The sequence below is a fragment of the Microcaecilia unicolor genome, chromosome 14 (genome assembly GCF_901765095.1).
Source record: "Microcaecilia unicolor chromosome 14, aMicUni1.1, whole genome shotgun sequence".
In the NCBI taxonomy this organism is placed as follows: Eukaryota; Metazoa; Chordata; class Amphibia; order Gymnophiona; family Siphonopidae; genus Microcaecilia; species Microcaecilia unicolor.
This window is the reverse complement of record NC_044044.1, coordinates 16,959,117-16,985,622: the sequence shown is the minus strand read 5'-3', so window position 1 is coordinate 16,985,622 and position 26,506 is coordinate 16,959,117. Positions and strand designations below refer to the sequence as shown.

Sequence of the window (26,506 nt, the reverse complement as noted above, 5' to 3'; positions counted from 1 at the left end):
GTAGTCCAACCTAGTTGAGTGCTTAAGACTAGGCAAGGGTCTGGTTCTATAGTTGGGTCTAAGCAGTCATTGTGGCTCTGGATTTGGTGCTCATTGCCTTCAGTCTTATTTAGAGTTGGCGCTGATCACTTCTTTCACTTTTGCCTATAGGTGAACGGGACAGAAGGGGAGATGGAGTATGAAGAGATTACATTAGAAAGGGTAAGTGATGCTCTCACCATCACCATCCTCACCATTATCATGGCTTTGGTTTCTGGACGATATTGAATTCAGCATTGACAAGGAAAGATCCCGTCCTGTGAGGGAGTGCCTTGTGGGATGGGGCTATGATTCAGTCTCCATGGTCCTCTGATTAAGACCCCACTACCGCCACCACCTCAAAAGAGTTTTTTCAAAGATCTCAACCCTACCCTGGTGGATCCACCAACTCCTGAGGCAAGAGATTCTATTTCTTTTCTGGAAGAGTACCCCTAAAAAATACCTGAACTCTGCACCTTCATGGCTCATGGTTTTTTGATCTAAAATCCCCCCCCACCAAAGAGCCACACCAAAGTAGCGAGGTGAGAGGAGGAAACTTCTTTCTCTTGGGGGAGGGGTGGAGGCTGAGAGAGAAATTAAGGGTCCAATTTTCAAAGGATTTATGTTCCTAAACGAGAGTTATGCTCATAAATTGGTCTCTTTGAGGATGTACTAGTTAGTGAAATTTTGAGCTTCTCACCTATCCTAGAAGTTGCCCCCACCCTGCATTTTCCCGAAAAAAGATAGGAGTAGAAGGGAATCCCTTCTCCATTTAATTCTAAACTTTGATAAACAAAGCATGAAAGACACAGAGAGAAGGAATGTGAGATCCTGGTTATAAGTTCATTTGTCCCCCCTCCCCACACTCTTCCCTCCTACCTCTTCAGGGTAACTCTGGCTTGGGCTTCAGCATTGCTGGTGGAACGGACAACCCACACATTGGAGATGATCCTAGTATCTTTATCACCAAGATCATACCGGGAGGAGCTGCTGCCCAGGATGGCAGGCTAAGGTGAGGCTGGAATGCAACATAAAGAGTGATGTACAGAGAGAAAAAAAGCTCACTTCTGGAACCGTAGGGCAGTGTTAGGAGAACTGTGTGTGAGTATGATCAACAGGGGTGGCCCAAGACAATCTGCTGCTTCAGGCAGAAATTGAGCTGCCGCCCCGGCTTCTTCGCTGCTGCCCCCCGCCCTAACCTCCCCAACCCCCTTCCTCGAAATTACCTTTTTCTTTTCTTGTTTTTCAAAAGAAGGCGACGGCAGCGACTTCCATAGGCTGCCCTGCTGCCAGTCCTGAGTCATTCTCTCTACTGCGGGCAGCCCAGTTTATGATGTAATTTCCTGTTTCCTTGGAGGCGGGCCGCCCGCAGTAGAAAGGAAGGGCCAGGACCGGCAGCAGGGCAGCCTATCGGAGTCGCTGCTGTCGCCTTCTTTTGAAAAACAAGAAAAGCAAAGGTTAATTTCAGGGAAAGGGGTTGGGGAGGGAAGGGCGGGGGAGGGGGGCGATGCCGCCTCACAAGAGTGCCGCCTGAGGCACCCACCTCAGGTTGCCTAATGGGGCCGTCACTGATGGTCAATATGTGTAAGTTATAATGGAGAACTGCTATTTTCTGTGTCTGGCGTCAATGTGTGTGTATGCAGTGTGAAGGAGATTGGCCCTGTCCTCAGGCTGGAATCACTATTACACAGTAACATAGTAAATGACGGCAGATAAAGAACTGTACGGTGCATCCAGTCTGCCCAACAAGATAAACTCATTTTACATGGTACGCGATACTTTATATGTAAACCTGAGTTTGATTTGTCCTTGTCATTCTCAGGGCACAGACTGTAGAAGTCTGCCCAGCACTGTTCTTGCACTAAGTTCTGAAGCTAATGCCGAAAACCCCTTAAAATTTACACTTCAGCCCATCCATATCTATTCAGTCACGATCAGGGCGTAGATCTGATTTTGCTTCCCAATTACCGGCATTGTCACCTAATCTCCACTAAGATTCCGTGGATCCATTCTCCGCCCCGTCCTCAAATTGCAAATCCCATACTTCTCAAATTGACTGGCGTTAGGTGCTGGGACTGAACCAAGCTCCTACAAAAAGGACAGGTTTATTCTGACCCCTAAATCCCATACTTCTCAAATTGACTGGCGTTAGGTGCTGGGACTGAACCAAGCTCCTACAAAAAGGACAGGTTTATTCTGACCCCTAAATCCCATACTTCTCAAACTGACTGGCGTTAGGTGCTGGGACTGCAATCAGTGTATGCGGAGTGTTGAAGGCAGGTTGCCGTCCATACCCACCAAAAACTTACAATTCCAGATAGCGGAATTACCAAAGGCAGAATGATAATAATGCTTGGGAAACAGTACAGTAAACAGATTGAAACTTGCAATTAACATATCCTGTCTTATGCTCAGCAAGAATTCTTTTCAGGGGGAGATGTTCAAATAATTGTTGATAATATTCTGGAGGTGAACCCTATTGGCTGTGCTCTGATTAAGAGATCGAGGGGCTCATTTTCAAAAGAGAAAAACATTTAAAAAGTGGCATAAAGTTAGCAGTTACAAGTTTTTCTTGCAATACATTCAAATCGGTATTTTTGAAACCCATTTTCCAGACGTTTCTCTATGCCGTTCTTCTGCAGTTGCATCCCGATCTCAAGGGGGCGTGTTAAGGGCGGGATTGTTGCGTTCCTAAGACCTGGACCTTTTTCAGCCACAATGGAAGAAAACAAAAATGTCCAGGACTAAAACTGACTAAGCCACAAAACAGTGCCCTACACCACCAGATGACCACTGGAGGAACAATGGAATGACTTTTCCTTACTGCCCTAGTGATCACTGACCCCCTCCCACCCTCCAAAGTTGTAAAAGAAACAGTACTTACCAGCCTCAGATGCCAGTCCTATTAGAGCAGCAAGTAGATCCCTGGAGTAGCCTAGTGGTCGGTGCAGTACACTGTGGAGAAGGGGACCCAGGCCCATAATCCTCTCTAACTGTTACACTTGTGGTGGAATGTGTCAGCCCTCCAAAACCCACCAAAAACCTGCTGTACCCACATATAGGTGACACCTATAGCCATAAGGGCTATTGTAGTGGTGTATAGTTGTGTAGAATAGGTTTTTGGTGGATTTTGGAGGGCTCACTCTACAATATAAGGAAGCAACAGTGAGATGTGTACCTGGGAGCTTTCATGTGAAGTCCACTGCAGCGCCCCCTAGGGTGCTCTGCTGGGATGTTCTTGGGGCCAGCCTACTAAGAATGCTGGCTCCTCCTCCATCCCAATGGCTTGAGTTTTCGCATTCTTCACTTGGATGTTTCTTTTTGAACATGGACCAAAAGGATAAATGCACAGGACACAAAAACATCTAGCAAGTGGCCATTTTCTGGGGGGAAAAAAAGACGTTTTGCTGTTTTGAATATCGCTATATTTGTTGATCGGATTTTGGATGTTTTGATCAAAACATCCAAACTCGGCAAAAACATCCAAAATCCATATTGAAAATGCCCTTCCACGGCTTCATGATATCTGAGACAGGTCAGTCTGAAGAGCTGAGTTTATTCCAACATATCGAAGCAGTCAAATAAATGATCTAGAATGGATTTCTTACGGGGGAACATGGAAATGGTGTGCTCCAGGTAATAAACTGATGTAGGGACAGTTATCCTCCTGGGTCATTCACAGTTACGTGGAGGGGCATAATCGAACGGGGGCATTTGGGGAATCGCTGCTGTTATTGCTGCCAACTGTTGGAACATGAAGAAAGGTAAATTTCAGGGAACAGAGTGCAGGAAGGAAAGGGGAGATGGTGCTTCACAAAGTGTGACGACTTAGGCCCCTACCTCAGATGGCCTAATGGTCGGACTACCCCTGCATTTAGGTGTCATCAGCACAAAAAAGGCACAGAAATTGAGTGGAGGAATGCAAGACTAGCCAGGGAGGGGTGAGAGAGCACTAGTGGATATGGGGTCCAATATTCAACCTGCAGAGGTAAGCGTCATGCAAGCCGCTCACACTCACAGGCTGAATTAACACCAAATATTCAGTTCCAGGGCATGCCCGGCCAGTGGTGTTTCTAGGTCAGGTGCCACCTGGAGCGGATTGCCGCTGCGCCCTCTTGGAGCATCACACCCCCCTGCAAATCACCCCCCCCCCCCCGGTTCATCACTCTTACCTCCTGGGGGTGCAGGGACCAGTTGTGCGTCTGTCCCTGGTTGTAATGTTGGTTTAGAATTGGTGCAAAAAGTTGGCATGGATCCTTGACTGAAGAGGGGAAAATTACAGATGAGAAGGTTTAGGTGAAGTCCTTGCAATTGGATACATCTTCTGGGGGTTGCTTATCACAAGAAGGGGACAGAGAAGAAATGACATTATTCTAAGCATTTTCAATGTTTGGGGTAACAGTTCACCTGCATCTGGCTTACAATATGAGTTTCAGAGTCGTGTGCAACTCATAACGTGAACAGTTGAGATGGTCAGTGATATGGGTTCCTCTCCTTTTTTTCTCCCGCCTCATGCACAGGGTGAACGATAGCATTCTGTTTGTGAACGACGTGGACGTGAGGGAGGTGACGCACAGTACTGCAGTGGAGGCTCTGAAAGAGGCCGGCTCCATTGTGCGACTCTACGTCATGAGGCGGAAGCCCGTATCTGAGAAGATTATGGAGATCAAACTCATCAAAGGGCCCAAAGGTATCCACGGGAGGCCATAAGCCCAGAAGTGGAGGGAGGGAGAAAAGGAGGGGAGGAGATAGAGGGCAGAAAGGTTGCAGTCAAGGGGATAAGTATTTGGGAAGGGGTAAAGAAAGGAAGAGGTTTGAGAGAATTAGGCCAGGAGTGCAATGGAACAGAGTGTTAGAAGGGAATAAGAAAGGGCAGTGAAGCTACAAAGTTGATGCTGACAGAACAGGGTAGGATGGGAGATCCTTGGTGAAGGGGAGTTGGGTGTGACTCTTTCCCCTTTTCTTCTTCTTCATGGAAGGATCCTCTCTCCCACTCATTTGTTTGTATCCTTCCTTCTTCTTCCCTAGGTCTGGGCTTCAGTATTGCAGGAGGGGTTGGAAACCAGCACATTCCTGGAGACAACAGCATCTATGTAACCAAGATCATAGAGGGTGGAGCAGCACACAAAGACTGCCGACTGCAGATAGGAGACAAGATTCTAGCTGTGAGTAAAAGCTTCGCCATCTGGCATCTACCGTCACCTTACTAATCCTACCAACACCTCATCAACCTTTCTATCCTCAACCCTTTCCACTACTCTACCACTACCTCCACGGTCCTATTGCTACCTCCTCTACCCTATCACCATCATTTCTCCTGTCCTGCTCTTCCTTGCCAATCCTATCACCAACTGCCTAGCTCTACCCACCATCTCCTCAATCCCATCTCGACAACCACTCAGAAACTGCAAACTCATGAGTTTAATCTTCCTCCTCTCACATGTGCAGGTCAACATCGCCATTGGCCATGTTGCTAAATGGTTTTTCTCTCTGCTGCAGGTAAATAGTGTCGGCCTAGAGGATGTGATGCATGAGGATGCTGTGGCAGCCCTAAAGAACACCTCTGATGTTGTCTACTTAAAGGTGGCCAAACCAACCAATGTGTACTTGAATGATTCCTACGCCCCACCTGACATCACCACGTGTAAGATGTCCTACAATTCTGCCTCTTGCTATAGTGCTTTTATATTCCTGCTCTTTTAATGTCATATAGACTTGACCTTCCTCTCCTTCTATCTCTCAGCTACTCCTGACCTCCTTACCTTTTCTCCCATCATCACTTGCCTCTCATTTCCCATAGTCTGTCTTGCTGTCTTCTTTTTTCTGTTTCTCTTCTTTCTTGGTCTTTTGCTTTCTGATTCTGTCCATTATTTTACTTCAGTTTGTCCTTCTCCTGTTCTCTGTTTTCCTTTCTTCCTCTACTTCCTTTCTGTTTGACTCTTTACTCTTCTCAGTCTCTTTTGCCTCTCTCTTTGATCCTGTCCCTTTTCAACAATTTACAATTGAATACTTCTAACCTGCGATTTGCCCCGAAGGGTTCAATGCAGTTTACAACAAAAGAAGTCAGGCATACCCAGTGAGGTACATCACCAGAAAACTTAAAAACAAATAGACTTTTACAAATATTATCACAGAGGGAAATTCCTATAACTGATATTCATGTTAGAAACTTGCTAAATAGAAAAAGTCGTTTATATCTTTCTAAATCGGAAATAATTCTGCTCAGATCTTAAAGACAGAGGTATTGAGTTCCACCAGAAAGTAGCTTGATAGGAGAAGCAAAATGCAAGAATTCTTTTATATTTATTTATTTATTACATTTGTATCCCGCGCTTTCCCGCTCATCGCAGGCTCAATGCGGCTTACATAGTAACAAGAGAATACAATCTGTAGTATCTGAATCAACAAAGGAGGTATGTGGTAGGACAAATGAACAAGGGTAAATGGGATAAAAGAGGTATGAGAGAAAGGATAGGGATAGGTAAGGACGTAGAGCGATAAAGAAGAGGTAGGGGAAGAGTATGGAGGGTAAGAAGATTGGTAGGAGGTAATTTCTGAGTCACTCTTATTAATGATTAGATGAACTGGTAGATGGATGGGTTGCTTATGTTTGCTTATGGTAGGTCAAGTCGTTTGGGTAAATCTGTTTGAATAGATGGGTTTTCAATAGTTTCCTAAAGGGAAGGTATTCACTAGTTGATCGAATGTATCTTGGTAGAGCATTCCAGAGTTGGTTGTATTGTTGTTCGAATATTTTTACTGCTGTAATTGCCTATTGCTCATGTTTATCTAACCTCCGTGGAATGAAGATCTTGCAGAAGCCCTAGAATTTCTGGTAGGTAAATCAATCAGTTGAAGCATATAGTTATGGGCTAAGCCGGATACTATTCGATGAACCGAAGAGCAAACTTTAAAAACAACACAAGCCCTAACTGGTAACCAGTGAAGTTTCATAAACGATGGTGTTATTCTTTCAAATTTAGAAGATCTGTAAATCGGGTGTACCACTGTATTTTGCAGTGTTTGCAGTTTTTTAAGAATTTGATCATTTGCCCTATAAAAATCGAATCACAATAGTCCAGGACTGTACAATCAACCAATGAACCTGAAAGAAGTGTGCTCTAAGTTAACTCTAACTCTTCTTAGTTTCCTCAACAAACAGAAAACTTTAGTAGATACATCAAACAGCTGTGGTTCAAGAGTAAGATAACTGTCCAAAATTACTCCCAATATTTTAAGATTTGCCTCGACTTTGAAGGTCATTCCCTTTATATTCAAACTCTGGCATATGATTTTCCTACATGGGCTTCCCAATATCAAGATATAGTGGAATTAGAAAAGGTACAGAGAAGAGCGACAAAAATGATAAAGGGGATGGGACGACTTCCCTATGAGGAAAGGTTGAAGCGTCTAGGGCCCTTTAACTTGGAGAAAAGATGGCTGAGGGGAGATATGATAGAGGTCTATAGAATAATGAGTGGAGTGGAACGGGTAGATGTGAATCATTTGGTTATTCTTTCCAAAAATACTAGGACTAGGGGTCATGCGATGAAGCTACAAAGTTGTAAATTTAATACAAATCGGAGAACATTTTTCTTCAATCAAAGTAATTAAACTCTGGGATTCATTGCCAGAGAACGTGGTAAAGGCGGTTAGCTTAGCAGGGTTTAAAAAAGGTCTGGACAGCTTCCTAAAGGAAAAGTCCATAGACCATTATTAAATTGACTTGGGGGAAAATCCACTTCTTATTTCTGGGATAAGCAGCATAAAATGTATTGAACTTTTCTGGGATCTTGCCAGGTATTTGTGACCTGGATTGGCCACTGTTGGAAACATGATGCTGGGCTTGATGGACCTTTGGTCTGTCCCAGTCTGGCAATACTTATGTACTTAAGAACTTTCCTCTTTCCTCCTTCTGATATCTGTCTCTTTTCTCCATTGGTCTGTATCTCTTTTGCACAATTGTGGATCTCAACTTCTCCCTCACGGGTCTTCTCTCCTGTTTCTTAACTACAGCCTACTCCCAGCACCTGGACAGCGAGATCAGTCACCCCAACTACCTAGGCACGGACTATCCTCAGGCACTCACCCCAACCTCCCCACTCCGATATTCCCCAATCCCCAAGGAGTTGATGGGAGAGGAGGATATCCCCAGGTGAGAGACTCCCATCCCCATTAGAATATGCAGAGAAGTTGTAGAAAGAGGGTGACAATCAACCCGCCAACCCCATTTCCACTTATTTTCCAAGACCCAACTTTTATATCCTTTCATTTTAGGATAACTCAAATGTAGGGTTGACTGCATGTTCCTTTTATTTACCCCTCCCCTAATGTATGTGAGAGAGGGGAGCCTGGGAGTTCGGATTTCCACATCTTGGCCTGTGTGAACTTTTGATGGTGGAAGAATTGATGATCAAGAGCCTTACACACGGGAGCTTAAATAAAGTATGTTTAATGTGGTGGCAGTTCAGCCCACATAGACAGTACATCAATTAGAACCATGCCGATTCATCGCATAATTGATATTCTAATTTATTACAAGCCCTCAGGAAGAAACGTTCTCATCAGGATGATGTATTTAAGGAAATGATTGAATTCTTTGTTGAATTTCTCCCTCTCTCCCCCCCCACAACACCCACCTCCATCACAGCACCACCTTTGCCTAATTAAATTTGTGAATTCAACCTTGGTCTTAGAAAGGCAAAACAGGTTCCCAAATTGCCCAGAGGTGCCCAGAGCAGAAGCACAAATTCTGGAGAACAAGGTGGATTTTGTTCAGTGGCAGAGAATGGAAAAGCCTCACTTTCTTACCATTATCTGATGGCTCTATGTTTGGGGTCATGGTTGGGCCAGATTGATTGTCATGGTATGCATGAGGATGTACAGGTCAGGGGCAGACTGAGATTGGTCTGGGCCCCCCGCCTGGCCACTGCCCAGCACACCCCGTACCACTGCTGCTGCCCCCCTACCACCGCAGCTGATGCCCCCGCTGCCCCGGTCCTACCTGAAGGGCCCTGGTGGTCTAGTGGTCTCTGGGGGGAGGGGGGAAGCATGTTCTTTCCCGTCCACTGAGCTGCCACTATTCCCTCGCCTGCTGGCACCGTCGTGTTTTCAAAATGACATCACACGAGGGCGGGACACAGGCAGAGAAGAAGGAAGGCCGATGGCAGCTCAGTAGAGCTGTGTGCTGCATTCCCTCGCTGTTTCAATAGCGGAGCGAGGGCCCGGGCTGGATGGAGGGGTGGCGGCGAGCTGGGCGGCGGAGGGGCCTTGCAGCGGCGACGGGAAGGGGCTTTCAACCCCCCCCTTTCCTATACTAGCCCGTTTTTACGGGCTCGATGGCTAGTAAATACAATAAATGAGTGAACTTGGAAATAGATCTAGTAGACCATTTGCCTTCTTGCTTTTTCACTCCTGACTCCAGCACTAAGCAGGTAGTGCCGTGGCGGCTGTGGCATTCCTAGCCAGGATGGCACCTGGGGCAGATCGCCGATGCGCCCCCCCCCCCCCCCCGGTGAAATGACACCTCCCCTGGGTGCACGCCGCTGGGGGGGGTGCCGCGGCGCGCGCCTGTCGGCTCCAAAAAGTTTGCTAACTTCGCTCGTTCGCTGCAGCTCCCTCTGCCCCGGAACAGGAAGTAACCTGTTCCGGGGCAGAGGGAGCTGCAGCGAACGAGCGAAGATAGTGAACTCGGAGCCAGGCGCGCGCCGCGGCACCCTCCCCAGCGGCTTGCACCCTGGGCGGACCGCCTCCACCGCCCCCCCTTGGTACGCCACTGCGTGGCGGTCACAGCAGATCATCAGTGGCACTGTATGGTTAAGTGCTGCAGGATAGCCCTGTAGTTCCTGCCATTTCTAGGGGAAATAGAGAACTCTGGGCTTCTCACCATTTTCCTACTTCTGTCTTTTCACTGCACAGGGAGCCTCGTCGAATTGTGATTCACCGCGGCTCCACAGGGCTCGGTTTCAACATTGTTGGGGGCGAGGATGGTGAAGGCATCTTCATCTCCTTCATCCTGGCTGGTGGCCCGGCTGACCTCAGTGGGGAGCTTCGGAAAGGGGACCAGATACTTTCGGTAAGGACAGACCATCTGAAACAGAGTACGTGCTAGGAGGAAGAGTAGTACCATGTTCTTTGCAGCTTTTGAGTTGGTACTTACCAGGGCCGCCGGCACTGCAGTCCCCGGTCTCACCTGCCTGCCTCCTGGGCTCCGGGCCCCCTTCATTCAAAGCGGCAGTCGCAGATCGCGTCTCTTCCGGTCTTCCCTCCCTGTGTCCCGCCCTCTGGGAAACCGGAAGTTACATCAGACGAAGGGGGGGGGGGGGGGACACAGGGAGGGAAGGCCAGAAGAGACGTGATCTGCGACTGCTGCTTTGAATGCAGGGGGCCTGGAGCCGTGGAGGCAGACAGGTGAGACCGCGGACTGCAGCGGTGGGGGGAGTGATGGGGGAGCGACGGGGTCGGCGGGGGCGGGCGGAGGCAGGGCGGCCTTGCCCCGGGCCTGGCCTAGTCTTTCGGCGGCCCTGGTACTTACAGGTTCCAGCTTGGAGTGTTCTGCCCTAGTGGTGGAGGGTCTGGTCTCCATGTTGATTCCATCTGGAGCTGCTCTGCTGTTCCCCTAAGGTGAACTACCTTGTGCATGGAACCCTATTCTGGAAAGGTCACCTTCTCTTGAGGTCAGAAGGAAGTCACTGGGTCCGATATTATAAAAAAAAAAAAAAAAAAAGGATTTGCACCTGGCCAGTTAAATGCCCCACAACTGGCTACCCAACGATAGTCAGCTATCTCCTGCTGAAAATCATCGGTTAGCGGCTAGCAGATAGCTGGTTATATTGGCTGCCATAACCGGCTATCCGCTGATTTTTTCGCTCCACTTTAGTGGCTATAATTTGGCCACGTGAGTATGTGGGATATCTTTGGCCAGTTAGAAGATAACCGACTAAGTCTGAATATCAACATAGCCGGCTACCTTCTAACCACCCAAAAATTAACCAGATATTCAATGCTGGTCACCGGAAATGGCCTGGCATTGAATAGCTGGGCTGCAGGACGTCAGACTCAGAAACAGAACGAAGGAAGAAGAGGACCTCGGCTGGCGGGGGTTGGGGTCCCCCTCCAGCAAAGGTAGGTGACGGCGGCAGCGGGGGAGGGTTGGCGGCAGGGGGGGGTCAAAGTTGATGGTGGCGGCGGTGGCGGGAGTCAACAATGGTGTGGGGGGGGGGGGGGTCAGCGGTGCTGTGGGGGGGCTAAAATGTGCCCCCTCACCTTGGGTTCTTGACCCCCCCTCCCACCAAAGTCTGGCTACGCCCCTGTCCTGTGCTAGCTGTTTTTGCCTCGCACTGTGGTCCTTTTTGCAGCAGTGGGTAAAAAAATGCTGAAAATAACCACGGCTGTGCGGTAAGATTGTTCTTACCGCATGGCCATGTGAGAGGGAGCCACTGAGGTACTGTCCGATTACAGCTGGGTAACTGCCATGATAGAAAATACTGCCCTATTTTCCATAGCTCGGGAAATGGCGTGCACTAGGGCTGGAACTACTGCTGGCATTGTGTCACCAAAAAGGGAGGTGCCCACTTATACAATTACCTGTTTTAAGTCTAATCCTGGAGGGGGGTGTCTGCCTGGTTTCTTGTAGGTGAATGGGGTGGACCTCAGGAATGCAACGCACGAGCAAGCTGCTATCGCCCTGAAGAATGCTGGCCAAACGGTGACAATCATCGCGCAGTACAAGCCTGAAGGTGCAAATCCATTTCATTTCATGGGGGGTCACGAGGGGACGCACGTCTCCCCAGCAGCACACAAGTTCTGTGCTCCAGAAGTCAGGTGGCTGATATTGAGAAAGATACTGGGAAAATCACTGCTTGTTCCTGGGATTGGTAGCATGGAATGTTGCTACTCTTTGGGATTCCGGAATCTTGTTAGTCTTTGGGGTTCTGGAATCTTGGTACTATTTGGGTTCCGGAATCTTAGTACTCTTTGGGGTTCCAGAATCTTGTTACTATTTGGGTTTCTGCCAGGTACGTGTGACCTGGATTGGCAGGATACTGGGCTGAATGGGCCATCGGTCTGCCCCAGTATGGCTATTCTTATGTTCTTAAATTATACTGACCACCAGATATTTAGCGGTTTGTATCCGGGCTGCAGCAATTGCTATCCAGAAAAGTATCACTGACGGGTCACTGGAATCCTAAAGAGTGACAAGATTCCATACTACAAATCCTAGGGCAAGCAGTTGCTTCCCATGCCTGTCTCAATAGCAGACTAGGGACTTTTCCTCCAGGAATTTGTCCATAAGAACATAAGAGTAGCCATACTGGATCAGATCAATGGTCCATCTAGCCCAGTATCCTGTTTTCCAAACAGTGGCCAAGCCAGGTCACAAGTACCTGGTAGAAATCGTGGTAACATTCCAGAACCCCAAAGAGTAACAAGATACCGGAATCATAATGAACAGCAAGATTCCATGCAGAATCTCAAAGAGCAGCAACATTCCCGAACCCCAAATAGTAGCAACGTTCCATTCTACAAATCCCAAGGCAATCAGTTGCTTCCCCTGCCTGTCTCAATAGCAGACTTTGGACTTTTCCTCCAGGAATTTGTCCAAACCTTTTTATCTACAATGACACCCAGATCCAGTTAAGTGCTACTGAATATCCCTAGAAAACCCCACACAGGTGCTTTAACTAGGCAGGAGACTTTTCAGTCTGGTTAAATTGTTTTGATTATCAACCCCCAAATATTCAGCTCCAATGTCCGGATATCGACTGGTGCTGAATATTTGGGTATGTCTTTAAATACCACGGCTGGCACTTAAAAGGAACACTGACCATAGCGTTTAAAAACTGAGCCCTGAGTTTCTACTTACATCTGGTTTAGGATTAGGAACGGAGTCCACACGCCACACAAAGCAAGCAAACAAAGAACAGCAGAGTGGACGAAAAAGGCAGGAGATCTTTTATTGACAGTTCTTCAATCTGACTCGACGTGGACCGTGTTTCGGCAACAGGGCCTTCGTCAGGAGTCTGTGACTGTTTGCATGGACAGTAGGTCTAGAAAGAAACCAGATCTATATATCACGCAGTGGTGTTCCTAGGGGGGAGGGGGCGGTCCGCCCCGGGTGCACGCCGCCGGGGGGGTGCCGCGCGCGCCTTCCCTCCGTTGTAACTTGTTCCATGCTTCTTCTCTGCCCCGGAAGAGGTTACTTCCTGTTCCGGGGCAGAGAAGAAGCATGGAACAACGGGGGGGGGTCCATGCTGCATGGGGGGGGGCGCTGCACCCGGGGGGGGGCGGGGCGAATCGACGATCCGTCCCGGGTGCCAGCCCCCCTAGGAACGCCACTGATATCATGTCAATCAAAACATACTCTAAGTCCGTATCCATGGTTTATACTGCACCATTCACTATTTCCACTGCAAATAGTCACAGAAAAAGACCGCAAAATTTCATTTGAATTTCATTTCTTTTCCAAACACATGCAAACATTTGTTCTAAAGCAGTCCCCGGGTTTGCTCTCATCTTCTCCAGCCACATCTGTTCTTCCCTCCCAATGGTGCTGTAATCCAACCCAAGGCCAGCAGAATTTGGGATCACAGCATCAGCAGGGCGGCATTGTCTGGGGATTTCTCCTGCCCTTTTCTGACCTCTATGGATGAGGAAAGATGCTGGGGGCAGGGGGAGGTGAGCAAGACAGGGGGCCTTCTTTTTAAAAAAAAACATTGGCAGCACTGGTGGGGGTGGGGGGTGGAGGAACAAAGTTAAAAATGGAAACGAAAGTGCCCTTAGTTAATTTTAGACTGGATATTTAGCCCAGTTAAAGAGCTGGTCAAGATAACATTTTCTGCCTCATATTATCTAAAACGTTGCATGAAGAGATCCTTGCGTACCCTGTGCTTGAGAGGTGTATGGATGTCCAGTAATTGGATTCAAAGAGAAAGTAACATGACTTCCTATCTCCTTCTCTGGTCCAGAGTACAGCCGGTTTGAGGCCAAGATCCATGACCTCCGTGAGCAGCTCATGAATAGCAGTCTCGGGTCTGGTACCGCATCCCTGCGCAGCAACGCCAAGCGTGGCTTCTATATCCGGTAAATACCTTCAGTTTTCCCAGAGGAATAAGTGAGCTTGAACCAGGCCAGTATTCCCCCAGTAACTCCACCTTACCCGGTCTCCATGCAGTTGATTGCTAGGTTTACCAGTGGGGTTCCAAACCCTCTGGAGATGGGCTGAGCCACATCATGGTTTTGCCCCCCCAAATCATCTCCAGAAACTGTGGATTTGGCTTTCCTGAGCCTGTGGGGGAGGCAGAGAGTCCCCTGGGCCACACTGACCATCTCTTTCCTCTGCCGTCACAGGGCGCTCTTTGACTATGATAAGACAAAGGACTGCGGGTTCCTGAGCCAGGCACTCAGCTTCCACTTCGGGGACATTCTTCACGTGATAGACGCTTCAGACGAGGAGTGGTGGCAGGCCCGGCGCGTGCACTCGGATGGCGAGAGTGAGGAGATTGGCTTCATCCCTAGCAAAAGACGGTGAGATCCTGGAGCGGAAGCAGGGGAACACACTACCAGGAGACTTGGATTTCAGAAGCAACATTAGCACAGTAACTACTGTACAATGGCAATGTCACCAACCTCCCTCACACACACGGAACTATGCAATCACTAGTCTCACACGCACACAAACACACAGAGAAGCAAGTTCAATCACTGGTCTCCCTCACACACACACATACACACACACACAGAACTAAGTTCAATCACTGGTCTCCCTCACACACACACATACACACACACACAGAAGTAAGTGCAATCACTGGTCTGACATTCACACACACACACACACATGGAACTAAGTGCAATCACTGGTCTCACACGCCCACACAAGCACATACATATGCATACACATGCACACACACACAGAAGTAAGTGAAATTCTCTCTCTCACACACACACACGGAACTATGCAATCACTGGTCTCACATGCACACAAACACACACAGAAGTAAGTGAAATCACTGGTCTCCCTCACTCCCTCTCTCTCTCTCACACACACACACACACACACACACACACACACGGAACTATGCAATCACTCGTCTCCCTTTCTCTCTCACACACATACACACACACACACACACATCACTGGTGTCCGTCACACACACACACATGGGAAACTAACTACAGTTACCAGCTTACATCATAGAAACATTGGGGTCTGATAGTCAGCTGCAGCCGGTGTTAAACTCAGAAATTCAATGCCGGATCATGTCCAGGCACTGGCAATGGATTTCCACGTTTGCAGAGCCGTCTAGTACTTAACCGGTTAACCAGCTACAGGGCACTGCAGAAAGATAGGACTGACTTTTACGCGTCCTGTTAACACGGTGACCTCGACCGGTTCAGAGCTGAATATCGGCACTTAACCAGCCAAGTGCCGACTCTGCCCATGGAAGTTCGGCACTAACTGCTTATTTTCAGCGGCACTAACAAGATAAGTGAAAATGAACCGTTAATCTCGAGCAGGCGATTTATCCCGCCAGGAGCCACATCAGACCAGTTAAATTGCTTTGGATATCGTCCTGAAGAACTAGTTATAGTCAAACACATTGGAGCGCTAGTTAGAAAGGCTGGATTAGTGGCTTTCCTGACCTTTGCCCTCTTTTGTACTTTCACAGGATGGAGAGAAGGGAATGGTCACGATTAAAGTCCAAGGTAAGTGATCCCCTCAGTCACTTTCCAAAGCAACGCAAGAGGCCTTTGTCTTTGTTTTTGCGATAGCAGGCGGTTTCCACGCTTAGGGCCCTGTAGATGCGCTAGAGTTTTTAGTGCACACTAAAAATTAGCACACGCTAATGCTAGAGACACCCATGTATTCCTATGGATGTCTCCAGCGCTAGCGAGCGCTAAAAACGCTAGCACACCTTAGTAAACAGGGCCCCTGGTACGCTCATTGTTTCCCACTCTCTCTGCAATATGTGTTTCTGTTTCTCGCCCTGTTCCCATGCCACTCGTCAGCTCTGCCTTATTTATATATTCGGATTTATTTACCGCCTTTTTGAAGGAATTCACTCAAGGCGGTGTATGGTAAGAATAGATCAAACATGAGCAATAGACAATTACATAGTAACATAGTAAATGACGGCAGAAAAAGACCTGCACGGTCCATCCAGTCTGCCCAACAAGATAAACTCATATGTGCTACTTTTTGTGTATACCCTACTTTGATTTGTACCTGTCCTTTTCAGGGCACAGACCGTGTAAGTCTGCCCAGCACTATCCCCGCCTCCCAACCACCAGCCCCGCCTCCCACCACCGGCTCTGGCACTGACCATATAAGTCTGCCCAGCACTGTCCCCGCCTCCCGCCACCGGCTCTGCCACCCAATCTCAGCTAAGCTCCTTAGGATCCATTCCTTCTGAACAGGATTCCTTTCCAATAACAATACAAAGTATGGCATAGTAGACTACTTACAACGTCAACCCAATACGTAATAGAACATTTTCATTGACAGTGAAGGGTTTAAGCAAAGATGGAACCTATAGATAGGTAAGAGAGTAAGAGGAGTTAGAAAATAAGGCGACTAATTTAACGAAAGTTGCACATGAGGTCAGAGAGATGGTTAAATATTATCTCAGCTAGGGTAGGAGTGGATAAACATGTACCACCCTGTTGCCTCCTGCCATCCAGCATTTGCTGGATGAATTTCTTCAAAAAGGCGATAAATAAATCCTAATAAATAAATAAATAAATAGTAACATAGTAAATGATGGCAGATAAAGACCTGTACGGTCTATCCAGTCTGCCCAACAATATAAACTCATTTTACATGGTATGTGATACTCTTTATACCTGAGTTTGGTTTGTCCTTGCCTTTCTCAGGGCACAGACTGTAGAAGTCTGCCCAGCACTTTTTTGGTACTAAGTTCTGAAGATTCTGGAATCCTAAAGAGTTACAAGATTCCAGAATCCCAATTAGTAGCAACATTCCATGTAGAACCCCAAAGACTAACATAGTAAATGATGGCAGATAGAGACCTTACGGTCCATCCAGTCTGCCCAACAAGATAAACTCATTTTACATGGTATGTGATACTTTATACCAGAGTTTTATTTGTCCTTTATATGCAGCCTTCCCATCCCAGCTATCTCCACGTTAATTAATAATTGAAATAGTTAATATTGGCCGATAGGAATGTGTAAGAAGACTCATCAAAAGACACACAGCTTTAATACCTTGGGTGGGGGAGGTGCTTTCCAGTAAAGGTTTCTCAGGTTCCCTCATCACTGCCTCATGTGATCTGTCGCACACGCAGGAATTCATGACACATAATGGTGACCTTTGCCACATAGAATGCACCCAGCCCAGAGCAGAGGGTCCCAGGGTCACAAGGCAGTAGGTGGCTCCCATGGCATCACACGCCCTGTGGACCATTTGAAATCTCATACACGCCTGTGATGCTCTTCAGCGTGCATTTAGAAATGGGGGAGGGGAGGGAGGAGATAAGCCTTTCGATCTTGGTGTCCGTACAGTATGCTTGTCACAAAACAGGGCTGATCAACTGATTAGGCAAATCTGGGGACAAGTTGCTGCACTCCTAAGTTTTCCGCACGTTCATGATTGTGTCTTTGGATTTGTAGTAACCGTCTCAAAAAAAAAAAAAAAAGATGTAGTGGAATAAGAAGGGCGATGAAAATGATAAAGGGGATGGGACGACTCACCTTTGAAGAAAGGCTAAAGTGGCTACGGCTCTTCAGCTTGCAGAAGAGATGACTGAGGGGAGATATGATAGAGGTCTATAAAATACTGAGTGGAATGGAACGGGTAGACACAAATCACTTATTTACTCTTTCCAAAAATACCAGGACTAGGAGGCACGCAATGAAGCTACTAAGTGGTAAATTTAAAACAAACCAGAGAAAATATTTCTTCACTCAATCTGTAATTAAACTCTGGAATTCGTTGCCAGAGAATGTGGTAAAAGCAGTTAGCTTAGCGGGGTTTAAAAAAGGTTTGGATGGCTTCCTAAAGGGAAGTCCATAGACCATTATTATTATTATTTATAAATGTATTGTACTGTTTTGGGACCTTGCCAGGTACTTGTGACCTGGATTGGCCACTGTTGGAAACAGGATACTGGGCTTGATGGACCTTCGGTAAGGCCAAGTATGGCAAAGCTTATTTTATTATCTCTTTCTCTTTCTCTAGGGCAGCAGTACAGGATCCCAAAGTAAGTGACCTTATTCCCTCCCAGTTTTCTGTATCATTAAGGCCTCATTCCCCAGCTCGGTTTGTGTAACTCAGTTCTGACTCATGACAGTCCATACTGCACCAGTTCTGAGACCCCCTGTGGCCTCAGTAAGTTGATTGTCTTTTTTTCTCTCTCTCTGCTTCCTGGCAGGTCGGGAAGACACTGTCTTGAGTTATGAGACTGTTACGCAGATGGAGGGTAATTATTTTTTCTCTCTTTGCATTTGACTCTCTGTTTATCTGTTTTATTTAACTAAACTGCTCAGCAGTTCAGCCAGTTTTCAAAGCCAGGGGAAACGGTTGGCCTGAAAGTTGCCCCCTCTACATCCGGGCTTCTTTTGGAAGAAAACTTTTAGCTGGCTAAAAAGAAGTCTGGTCACAGCAGTGTCGGCCCTACCATTAGGCTGCCTGAGGCAGAGGCCTCAGGCGTAGGGTGGGTTACCATATTTTGTCCCCCCAAAAGAAGGAAATGCCCCGCTCCCACCACACACCCGCCCCCTTTCACACCACGCCCTGCCCCCTTTCACACCCTTGCTCCACCCCTGTCACACCCTCGCTCCGCCCCTGTCACATTTTCCCCTCCCCCCTGTCATATACCCCTTCGCCCCCCCTCCCCGTCACCAACGTCTCCCTTACCTTACTACTGCCCTGGTAGTCTAGTGACCTCTTCGGGGCAGGAAAGAGCCCCCTCTTTCCTGCTCGGAGCGCTGCCCTGCATGCATCCTTCCTGTTGCTGATCTCGGCACCGATTCAAAATGGCCGCCGAGAGTTGAAGTCTCACGAGGTCACTTCAACTCTCGGCGGCCATTTTGAATCGGCGCCGAGGATCACCAACAGGAAGGATGCATGCAGGGCAGCGCTCCGAGCAGGAAAGAGGGGGCTCTTTCCTGCCCGAAAGGCGGAAGAGGTCACTAGACCACCAGGGCACTAGTAAGTAAGGGGAGGGGAGGCTAGCAATCTGCCCGTTTGTCCGGATTTCTGACAAACGGGCTGGCGGGCGGGCCGTCCGCCCACCAGCCTACCCGTTTGTCTAGAAATCCAGACAAACGGGCAGATTGGCAAAACCCGCCCGGTTGCCCGGACATGCCCTCAAAAAGAGGACATGTCCGGATAAATCCGGACATATGATAACCCTACTCAGGCGGCACGCTTCAGGAACAGCACTCTCCCCTCCTTCCTCAATCCTTTACCTTATTTGTTTCTTTTCCAAAAGGCAGCAGTGGCAATGATTCCCACAGGCTGCCCTGCCGTCTGCACCGGCCTCTCCTCCCGCTGTAGCTCGCCTCTTGATGTAACTTCCTGTTTCCTCAGAGGCGGGATGCAGTAGTGAAGAGGCCGGTGCTGGCAGCAGGGCAGCCTATGGGAATCGCTGCTGCTGCCACTGTCACCTTTTGGGGAAAAAAATGGTAAACGCAGGGAACGGTGGAGATGCCAGACCAGCCACGGGGACGGGCAGCATCTCATCCCTGCCTCGAGTGGCAGATTGTCTTGGGCCGCCCCGGGTTTCAGGATACAGTGGGGTAGATATTTAAACAGCCTAACTGGGCCTGAGAGGCTCCTCTCCAGTTAATTATGGAGTGAGGACCATCCGGGTAGTGCCAGAGTGGTCCAGGGGTGGAGTTGGGGTAACACCGGGATTTATAAACGAAAATAGGTCTGCGGTGCACCAAATAATCCCACAGAAACAAAACTCCACTTGGTAATAGTACATTTTTAACAGCAATCAATTGACATGCATTATACAGCACCAAAAAGGAGGAGGAAAAAGCCTCAAAACCCCATCAGGAGCTTAAAATAATTCTAGCTACAAGACCAGAAAGGGTGTTGACCTCATCGGCTAAAAAAAACCCTCCTTCCTCCACAGGTAGACACATTTTAAAATGATATTTTTAATTTTATTGTATTTTAAATTGATGCCGGGATTTATCCAGTTAGCAGAAATATTCAGTCCACTAATCGGGTAAATGCCAGGATAAACTTAGGCTAGCAAAACAAAAACTGTCCTAATTTATGCAGGTACCCGAATAACTTTCAGTGGCCGGCCATCGCCCAGATTTTCAGTGCTGGAGCCCAGATTAGACCCGGCATTGAGTATCTGTGTCTCATCCGGGCCAACAGTGGTCAACATTGGCTCGAGCTGCTTTTTCTCCCGTTGCTCACCCAGAATTTAGACAGAGTTTTTCTGCTTGTTCTTTTGGGGAAAGTCTGATTTTCTTTCTGTCTTTGGAATACGTTCATCTCTCTCCGACCTTTGCTTACTGCAGAACTGAAAATGCCCTTCTGTTTTTCTTCTGACTTCGGGGGTGTTTCTGTACTGTATCTTTTTTTTTTACAGTCCCTTTGTTCTCTCTCTCTCTCTGCAGTTCATTATGCCCGTCCCATCATTATTCTGGGTCCCACGAAAGACCGAGTAAATGACGACCTGCTCTCAGAGTTCCCAGACAAGTTTGGCTCCTGTGTCCCCCGTGAGTTTGCCCAGGATCTTTTTAATTTTATTTTTATTTTTGTTACATTTGTACCCCGCACTTCTTTCCCACTCATGGCAGGCTCAATGCGGCAGGCAATGGAGGGTTAAGTGACTTGCCCAGAGTCACAAGGAGCTGCCTGTGCCTGAAGTGGGAATCGAACTCAGTTCCCCAGGACCAAAGTCCGCCACCCTAACCACTAGGCCACTCCTCCACTTGAGAGGTTCTACATGGAATGTTGCTACTATTGGAGATTCTACATGGAATGTTGCTATTCCACTAGCAACATTCCATGTAGAAGTCAGCCCTTGCAGATCACCAATGTGGCCGCGCAGGCTTCTGCTTCTGTGAGTCTGACGTCCAGGACGTCAGACTCACAGAAACAGAAGCCTGCGCAGCCTTCTACATGGAATGTTGCTAGTGGAATAGCAACATTCCATGTAGAATCTCCAATAGTAGCAACATTCCATGTAGAATCTCCAATAGTATCTATTTTATTTTTGTTACATTTGTACCCTGCGCTTTCCCTCTCATGGCAGGCTCAATGCGGCTTACATGGGGCAATGGAGGGTTAAGTGACTTGCCCAGAGTCACAAGGAGCTGCCTGTGCCTGAAGTGGGAATCGAACTCAGTTCCTCAGGACCAAAGTCCACCACTCTAACCACTAGGCCACTCCTCCAATATGGAGGAGTGTTGGTCCCACACCCTCCCTGCAGCCACCGTGTGTTTTTGTAACAGTGGGAGAGGGTGGGGAAGGACAAGTTGCCCGACAGCCCGATGATCAAAGGTAAATGTGGGCGCCAGAGGCCTCTAGCTCCAGAGTAGCAGCGCAGGCATTTACCTGTGCCGCCATGATCATCGGGCCGGTGACCGGCATTGGATATCCAGGTTAAATTTGATGCGTAAATTCGCTGCGTACGCCTAGCAGCGCTATAGAAATGATAAGTTGTCGTAGTAGTAGTAAGTTCAGTCAGTTTAAACTTAACCTTCCAAGCCAATATTCAGCGCTGGCTGGTTACGTTTAAACCAGCCAAAGATAGGCCCGCTATTTCGGCGGCCCGATGAGGCCACAAAATTGGGGGGCCCTTTTACTAAGACGCGAAGGCGCCTATGGACGTCCTACGCGTGTTGATTTTAAACTAGCACCCGGCTACTGTGTGGCCCACGGCGGTAATTTCATTTTTTTACGCGCGTTCACTTAGCACGCTGGAAATGTTCTGGCGTGCGGCGCTAACCGGGCAGTAATTGGCACTGTACACGCATAAACCATTACCGCCTGGTTAACGTGTGTGAGATCTTACCGCTAGGTCAGTGAGTGGCGGTAAAGTCTCAGGCCCAAAATGGACACACGCCAATTTTTATTTAGCTGCACGTCCATTTTCGGCCCCCCAAAAAAGGCCTTTTTTGCAGGTGCGCTGAAAAATGGACCTGCGTACATCCAATGCATGCACCTACACCAGTGCAGGCCATTTTTCGGCGCACCTTAGTAAAAGGATCCCTTAGCCAGCAATGCGGTGAATATTAGCAGATAGCCAGTTACAGCACATGATATAAGCAGTTAGCCGCTAACCCCCAGATTCTGTATAGCGTGACCGAAATTACGTGTGCAAATCTGGTCATATTCTGGATTTGTGTGCGCAAATTAATTACATAACAAGTCAATTAGCGCCAGTAATTGCCGCTTAATAAGCAATTATTGACACTAATTGGCATTAATTGGAATTTACACGCACAACTTGCTAGGCAAGTTCAGCAGGAGATAATCTCCTGCTGAATATTTGCGGCTAGCCGGTTAAGCATTATTTAACCGGTCAGGAGCCGTTCCTGGCTGGTTAAATAGTGCTGCATATCGGACAGTTTAGTCTTGGGATCTCTGCCCGCTCCAGGGCTTCTCAAACCTCTCTAGCCAATCAAGCTTCCACCATTACCCCACTAAATATGCATGAGACAGATCTGCCTATACTGCCATTCCCATTATATGCATCTCAAATTAGAGGCTTCTTATCAGAGATTTGGGAAAAATCCACAATTCCAGGAATAACATGTATAGAATGTTTGTACGTTTGGGAAGCTCGCCAGGTGCCCTTGGCCTGGATTGGCCGCTGTCGTGGACAGGATGCTGGGCTCGATGGACCTTTGGTCTTTTCCCAGTGTGGCATTACTTATGTACTTATGAAAAAGCACTTAAGGCTTTGTAAACAAGGTCTACATTTGACGGACTGATGTGAATTTGTGTGATTCACTGATAGTCATCCCTCCCTAGTGCATCCTGGCTTTGTTCTGTTGTGTTAGGAAAAATGGTTGTGCTGTGCACTTCCCTGTCTTACTCTTGTCAATATTGGTATATTGTCTTGGGATTTTGTTTTTTTTTTCAAGTGAATTGTCTTCTGCGTTGATGTTTTTATTGTACAGTGCTTTGAATCAAACATGGCAAATTGAATAAATAAATAGATCTCTCCAGGGCCGCCCAGAGGGGGGGCGGGGGGGAGCAAGATTCCCCGGGCTCAGGACTCCAAGTGGAGCCTGGCGCCAGGGTCTTTCTCTCTCCTGCTCCTGACGGAACCCAGGTGATCGCGTCCTGACAGGAGCAGGAGAGAGAGAGAGAGACCCCGGCGCCGGGCCCCCCCTTGCATTGTCTTCCTAGCAGCTGCTGGGCCCAGGGGTGTAGCTACATGGGCCCCCATAGATTTGGCCCTGGCCCCCCCACCGCCAACCCCTTTGACCCCCCCTCCTGCCGCCAACCCTCCCCAGCCACCGCCGCTGTCAGGTACCTTTGCTGGTGGGGGTCCCCAACCCCCGCCAGCCAAAGTCCTCTTCTTCAGCGCAGCTGCGTTGCTGATCTGAAGCCTGCCCTTACAGATCAGCAACGCGGACACGCCAGAGAAGAGGACTGGCGGGGATTGGGGACCCCCGCCAGCAAAGGTATCCGACGGCGGTGGCAGGGGGGGGGCGTCAAAGGTGGTGGTGGCGGTGGGGTTGGCGGCACCGGGGGGGGGGGCTAAAATGTGCCCCCTCACCTTGAGCTGTGGACCCCCCTCCCGCCGAACTCTGGCTACGCCCCTGGCTGGGTCCTCAGGCTGCGCATGCTCAGTTTTGAGACTGAGCATGTGCGACCTGAGGAAAGCAGCCGCAGGGGCAGGCAATGCTGAGCAGAGAGGGAGCCGCGCAGCCTGCAGCTGGCAGGGCCAGCCAAGGTACTTCGGGTGGGCGGGGACGATGATGATTCTGTGGGGGTGGGGGTGGCAGGGGTGATCCTGGGGGGGGGGGGGGGGGGCAGCGGCCCTGCCCTGGGCCCGGCTCACTCTCTCGGCGGCCCTGGATCTCTCTCATGCATGTTCATCAGGGCAATCCCGAAAACGTGACTGACTAGCTGTGCCTACAGGACAGGCCTGAGGCCCTGGTTTACTCTATAGGGAGATGAATCCTTTTCTGCTGGCGCATTTGAAGGAAGGACCCTTCTTTTTCTCTTTCCTCACCTCAGACACCACCAGACCGAAACGGGACTATGAAGTAGACGGAAGGGACTACCACTTCGTAGCATCTCGGGAAAAGATGGAGAAGGACATTCAAAGCCACAAATTCATTGAGGCCGGCCAGTATAACAGCCACCTGTATGGGACTAGTGTCCAGTCTGTACGGGAGGTGGCTGAGCAGGTGAGAAACACTATCACCCACTCATATCCCTGTGCCCAGCTCCCAAGCCCTCTAGTTGCAGAGGTGAGAAAACTCTGTGTCCCTGTTCCCATTTTCTGAACTCCCATTCATAGAGGTGGCATGGTCTGTGTACCTGTGCCTAACTCCTGAACCTCCAGTTGTACAGGTGACAGGCTTTATACCCTTTTGTGCTGTCCCTGAACCTCCAGCTGAACAGGAGATGAGCTTCTTATTTTTTACCTGTCCCCTGAACCCCCATTTCTAAAGGTGAGAGGTATCCTTGTGCCCATCCCCTGAACCCCTTTCTAAAGGTGACAGGTTCTGCGTCCCCGTGCCCATCCCCTGAACCCCTTTCTAAAAGTGACAGGTTCTGCGTCCCCGTGCCCACCCCCTGAACCCCTTTCTATAGGTTCCGCATCCCCGTGTTCATCCCCTGAACCCCTTTCTAAAGGTGACAGGTTCTGTGTCCTTCCCCTGAACCCCTTTATAAAGGTGACAGGTTCCACGTCCCTGCGCCCATCCCTTGAACCCCTTTCTAAAGGTGACAGGTTCCGCGTCCCCGTGTCCATCCCCTGAACCCCTTTCTAAAGGTGACAGGTTCTGTGTCCTTCCCCTGAACCCCTTTCTAAAGGTGACAGGTTCCACGTCCCTGTGTCCATCCCCTGAACCCCTTTCTAAAGGTGAGAGGTATCCCTGCGCCCATCCCTTGAACCCCTTTCTAAAGGTGACAGGTTCCGCGTCCCCGTGTCCATCCCTTAAACCCCTTTCTAAAGGTGACAGGTTCTGTGTCCTTCCCCTGAACCCCTTTCTAAAGGTGACAGGTTCCACGTCCCTGTGTCCATCCCCTGAACCCCTTTCTAAAGGTGACAGGTTCTGTGTCCTTCCCCTGAACCCCTTTCTAAAGGTGACAGGTTCCACGTCCCTGTGTCCATCCCCTGAACCCCTTTCTAAAGGTGACAGGTTCCGCGTCCACGTGCCCATCCCCTGAACCCTCATTCCTAAAGTTGGCCAGTTCTGTGTCCCATGCCTGTCCTCTGAGCCATTGTGTCCTAGGGGTGACAAGCTCTTTGTAATTGCTGCTAGACTTCCCCTGTACTGTCTGCCCAGCCTCACATTGCCCTAGATATGTACCTGATTTTGGAGCAGGTACACAGCTCTCTCTGCTGTTCCTCGATCTTTTGCTGACTAATCTCTGATATATCCTGTCTTTGACTCCTTTCCTGTCCTCCTTTCCTCCTTGCCATGCTCTTTTTTTTTCACATCATTTTCCATACCGCTTCTCTCCTCCTCTGCCTCTCATCCCAATCTCCCCTCACACACCTCCATTCCCATTGCCTTTCTTCATTCTTCCCCTCCCCCGCTTTGCAGGGTAAGCACTGTATCCTGGACGTATCAGCCAATGCCGTGCGGCGGCTGCAGGCAGCTCAGCTTCACCCCATCGCCATCTTTATCCGACCAAAATCTCTCGAGAACATCTTGTGAGTATCCTTGGCCCTCCTGGGCATGGGTCACCCCCTTATCCTCTCATGTCTGGGGACACCAGCCTTTCCGGCACTTGCTTGCTGGATCAGAGTTACATCCAGGCATGTCCTTTTTGCAAGCTTGCAAAGGAACCCATGGACACGTCCTGTGTGATGTACTACATTTACCTTACAGTTGGGGGTGGGTCATAAAAATTCTGAATAAAGAAAAAACAATTTTGTATAATTCAGTGCAGTGGTTCTCAACCCAGTACTCAGGCTCAGGATAGCCACAATAAATATGCATGAGAAATTTGCATACAATGGAGGTAGTCCTACATATTCATGGTGGATATCCTGCAAACCCGATTGGCTGGGAGTGTTCCAAGGACTGGGTTGAGAACTTTCCCTGTCGGAGAATTGCCCCAGCTGACTTCAGCTAAATGTATTTGCAGGTTCCTACAATGTGAAGAATTTTGGCAGGATGTGTCTCAGGGGGATCTTGTTTTATGACGAGAGGATAATGCTGGGTTAAAGTGTTCTATGTATTATCGTTGTTTTATTTATCATTACGGTTGTATGATGGAAGAAGGTTGTCCCTTGCTTTCTACATCTTATTGATGAAAAGAGGCATCATTGATCATTAAATTATATTAAATTGGATC

The 26,506-nt window shown here is 48.6% G+C and overlaps 1 protein-coding gene across 1 annotated transcript in view; it reads left to right on the top strand.

Annotated features, from left to right (window-relative positions):
• Nucleotides 1–156: 156 nt before the first annotated feature.
• Nucleotides 157–26,506, top strand: part of DLG4 (discs large MAGUK scaffold protein 4) — a 36,219-nt gene continuing 9,869 nt past the window's right edge. Inside the window, exons 1-16 of the mRNA XM_030187208.1 lie at nucleotides 157–201; nucleotides 906–1,030; nucleotides 4,539–4,708; nucleotides 5,047–5,183; nucleotides 5,518–5,662; nucleotides 8,035–8,173; nucleotides 9,937–10,093; nucleotides 11,654–11,756; nucleotides 13,986–14,100; nucleotides 14,368–14,544; nucleotides 15,690–15,726; nucleotides 18,221–18,242; nucleotides 18,414–18,461; nucleotides 20,626–20,727; nucleotides 24,209–24,381; nucleotides 25,750–25,859. Coding sequence (XP_030043068.1) covers nucleotides 172–201; nucleotides 906–1,030; nucleotides 4,539–4,708; nucleotides 5,047–5,183; nucleotides 5,518–5,662; nucleotides 8,035–8,173; nucleotides 9,937–10,093; nucleotides 11,654–11,756; nucleotides 13,986–14,100; nucleotides 14,368–14,544; nucleotides 15,690–15,726; nucleotides 18,221–18,242; nucleotides 18,414–18,461; nucleotides 20,626–20,727; nucleotides 24,209–24,381; nucleotides 25,750–25,859 — 1,790 coding nt within the window. The 5' untranslated portion in view covers nucleotides 157–171. The remainder of the gene's footprint in view (nucleotides 202–905; nucleotides 1,031–4,538; nucleotides 4,709–5,046; nucleotides 5,184–5,517; nucleotides 5,663–8,034; nucleotides 8,174–9,936; nucleotides 10,094–11,653; nucleotides 11,757–13,985; nucleotides 14,101–14,367; nucleotides 14,545–15,689; nucleotides 15,727–18,220; nucleotides 18,243–18,413; nucleotides 18,462–20,625; nucleotides 20,728–24,208; nucleotides 24,382–25,749; nucleotides 25,860–26,506) is intronic.